The sequence below is a fragment of the Gymnoscopelus microlampas genome (assembly GCF_963454915.1).
Source record: "Gymnoscopelus microlampas genome assembly, chromosome: 7".
NCBI classification, from domain to species: domain Eukaryota; kingdom Metazoa; phylum Chordata; class Actinopteri; order Myctophiformes; family Myctophidae; genus Gymnoscopelus; species Gymnoscopelus microlampas.
In genome coordinates this window covers 18,258,687-18,262,562 of record NC_139944.1, presented here as the reverse complement: position 1 = coordinate 18,262,562, position 3,876 = coordinate 18,258,687, and the positions used below count along the sequence as shown (strand labels likewise).

Here is a 3,876-nt window from a genome sequence, read left to right as displayed (position 1 = left end):
TTGCTGTCGAGTCACCTCTGACAGACTGGAGGAAAACAAACTGGTTTATAATGCTAAATAACGGCGGAGGATCCAGCCGATCACGACCACAAAACAACACGAACCGGGACGATTAAAGACCAAAAGTCTCCGTTTCGCTGTTTTTAACAGCTCAGCCATCGTCTTCATAGAGGAGCAGCGTTCATTGAGTCCAAAATGATGGAAGAAATCGACAGGTTCCAAGTCCCTCCAGTCAACGGAGAGACACAGCCTCTGGTAAGAAGATGAAAACACATTCTGATACGAATCATCCTCACATCATTGTAACATTTAGGACGTGTGTGAAAATGGCTTTTTATATGAAAACTGCGCCGATCAAATCGGCAACGCTGTGCATTCCCACAACTAAATCCAATTATGTTTATCCTTAAAATGTGGATCTTTTTTTGGGCTGTGAATGCATGGAATGGATGAATCAGATATAATAACGTGCATGGATGGAGGATGGGGTAACAGCTGCCAAAGCTTTCAGTTTCATTATTATCCCCAGATTAGAAGCGGGCATATACACCATCATCAGGCCCATGGCCATGATGCACATCATCCCGTTGTAAACTACGCAAGAGACACGACCCACACACACTGTGCTGCTGTGTGGCTGCTGACATTTCTGTTCCACGTCACAGGCGGTGCTTTGTGTTTTTAAACCAATTATGACGTGCTTCTTCTGCATGCATGACGTGTTGAACCTTTACCTGGGGTCTCCGAAGACAGCCTATTATTATCGCATCCATCCAGCCCAGATGTGTTGTAAATAGGATGCTGTCTCAGACAGCCTGTCTGTCCTCCCATCCCGATACTGCAGACTATAGTCTGGATGTGTGATAGCCTTGGATCAATATGTATTTTATCGATTTTGACATTTGCATATCTACGAAAGTAAAAGTCAGACTTGATAAAATGATAGTCTTGATCCTAGGCTAAATGTCTGATAGCTCTGATCACTTTTGATATCAATAACCTGATAGAGAGATTAGAATATGATAAAGTGCAGTAACTATGCAAATAATTTAACTGATAAAAGGGGTTGAAAGTGTTTCAATTGGTCAGCCAAATGGGTCACTGGCATTTTAAGTGATATTACACTAATTGTATAGATGTCCTTCTTGAGGTAATTGTTTGTCCCCCAAAATCACAAAGGCTAATTTGGCCTTTGGGGTACACAAAACAAATAAGTCAGTGTTACTGCACTTTGGCTTTGTAGGGCAGAGAGTTGTTCTCAAACATTTTCATGTCTAGGTCAAGGACCCCCCCTCCCAAATCGATGTATTTGGCCGCGGAGCCCCATCTGGAAAATACATTGTGCCAGGGACCCCCATACATACAAGATTTGTGTTAACATGTTTAAAAAATATATAGGCCTACCGCATTTTCCACAAGATTTGTTTGAAAATAGAGATCTACTCGTGAGCTTGTAGATCTGCTATTTTCAAATGCTGATCTATATCAGGATTAAAGTGGTTGAACTGATTGGGATGCTGTTAATTAATTTAACTGGGGACCCCCCTTGAACCCCTTCAAGGACCCCCTGGGGGTCCCCGGAGCCCACGTTGAGAACCACTGCTGTGATGATGGTGCTATCATCCTCTATGTTCCTTCCTGCATCCTGGAGAAAGCTTTAGTCCTGTCACGATTATGACATTTTACTTGACGATTAATTGTCGCTCAAATAATTGCGATTAACAAGTTATTGTGTTTCTGTTTGTTGAACATTGGAATATTATGAATAAGAAATACATATTTCTGTTTGGCTTTTAGGCTTCGTAAACAAATAACAGATATGACAAATAACTTAATTGCAAAATAATTGCAACTAGACGATTGTGTAATCATTGTGATAGGCCTAGTGAGCTTGTAGATCGGCTATTTTTGGCTTTTGTGTAGAGAGAAAAAAGCGGTCCAAGTACAGAGCCGACTCGGGTCAGGTCCAAACCGGATATGCAGCTCGGCAAAAGCGAACTGATCCCAGCTTATGACGGAGGACAATTTCACAACAAATTAAAATCTCTGAGGGAAGATTATTGTGAGCGTTTTTAATTGCAATATTAACGATCATCGGCCCATCCCTAATCCTATGGCTTCCCATAACGAAGTTGATGTAATCAATGATTCTTTCTCACTCAAAAATAACCCAGCACGGTCACACTATTTCGACACGCAGGTCGGATTCTCTTCACTTCAAAAACCAAGCGCCCTCAAACAGCTGTGCCTTTCACAGTGTTAGCTGCCAGGGGTGTAGGCAGGCTAAAGCCGAACTCAGCCAGCATTCACCCAGCATTCACCGCCACCTCGTCCAATGGTTGCCCATAGTCCAGCAGCAGCCCATGAGGCTGGTTGGAGCAGAGATCACAGACGAGAACCCTTCCTCCGGCAGCGGAAGCCAGACCTATTATTATGCAACAGCAATAGAATATTCCTATTAAGGTTTGATCAGTCAGCGCGTTACAGTGAGAGTCCAAGTCTCAGAACTAATGTGAATGATCAGCGTTAAGCGTAAAACTCCCTTGAAGCAGATTTGGTTTTCTTCCGTTGTGAGTACATTAGATTAGCTTCCCCTGAGACGGAAATAACAATGTGTGCCTCTTTTCATTTTGCTTTCTCCTTTTATGCCATAAGCCAACGCTGGTTAAACTGACAGCTGGTCTGAAATGCATAGCTGTGTATTTTGATGCTAATAACTTCATTGTGATTTGTGAAACTCGTGAATCAACTTGGCACCTAACCTCTTATTCTGAAATCAATTTCACAGGGATGAAGCGGCTTTGTGTGGGATATTTTGAGTCGCCACGTCTAATATGAAAGAAAAAAGACCCTCAAGATGTACTGTAGGCAAATACACAAAATGAATGTATGAAACAATGGCATGATTTTGTCATTTTGATGTCTACCCACTAACTACCAGTTTTCAGGCTTTAAGTTGGGTCAAGATGTTCAACATAGTAGAAAAAGAATACAATCAAATGACTGGAACTTATGATACTTCACAGCTTTTATATTCACTGAACAAACTAAAAGTGCATTATTTTCTCCCTGCAATTGTGCCGCAATGAATTATAGAAGCGAAAGCAATATCCTTGAAAAGGGCCTTTCATCATTTTGCATTTGGTGACCGATTGACCCAGGTCAGGTGTCAGTATGAAATGACACAATATATCTGCCGACACTGAGAGACCATAATAATTTAGCTTTACTGCTGGTCATCTTAAGGATAGCGCACCACTTCTCTGATGCGGTCAGCTGATCCATCGCTCTGCGCCGCTATTGGTCAGGAGGATGTCGCGTTAGATAATCCCACCAATCCCCTGGCATCTGTGCTGTGTCAGCAGCCTTGCAGCTCCTCATCATCCCAGGCAGTGAAACACACACACACACACACACACACACACACACACACACACACACACACACACACACACACACACACACACACACACACACACACACACACACACACACACACACACACACACACACACACACACACACACACACACACACACACAGACCCCAACCGGAGAACAGGTTGATGAAACCCACGCGAGGGGTCACGTCATATAAGAGCACATTGTGTGTGTGTGTGTGTGTGTGTGTGTGTGTGTGTACTTGTATTACTATACTTGTGAGGGCCAAACATCCCCACAAGTAGAGTAGAATTTGAGAGTTAGACGTTGTGAGGACCGTTTTCCTTGACCTCATATAAAGTTGAAAGATAAGATAGATTTTAGAATTAATCTGGCTATAAGGAAAAGATCAGATTGGAGTAAGGATTAGACAATATAGAGGATGGATTTAGGTTTTAGGGTTGGAGTTCTGCCAGATTTATACTTAGTTATGCTG

General features: G+C 42.5%; 1 protein-coding gene across 3 annotated transcripts in view; it reads left to right on the top strand.

Annotated features, from left to right (window-relative positions):
• fam219aa (family with sequence similarity 219 member Aa) overlaps positions 1–3,876 on the top strand; it is a 26,843-nt gene continuing 22,967 nt past the window's right edge. For all 3 annotated transcript variants that reach the window (XM_084063284.1, XM_084063282.1, XM_084063283.1), the window contains exon 1: positions 1–255. In XM_084063284.1, the coding sequence (XP_083919410.1) occupies positions 196–255 (60 nt within the window). In that variant the 5' untranslated portion in view covers positions 1–195. The remainder of the gene's footprint in view (positions 256–3,876) is intronic.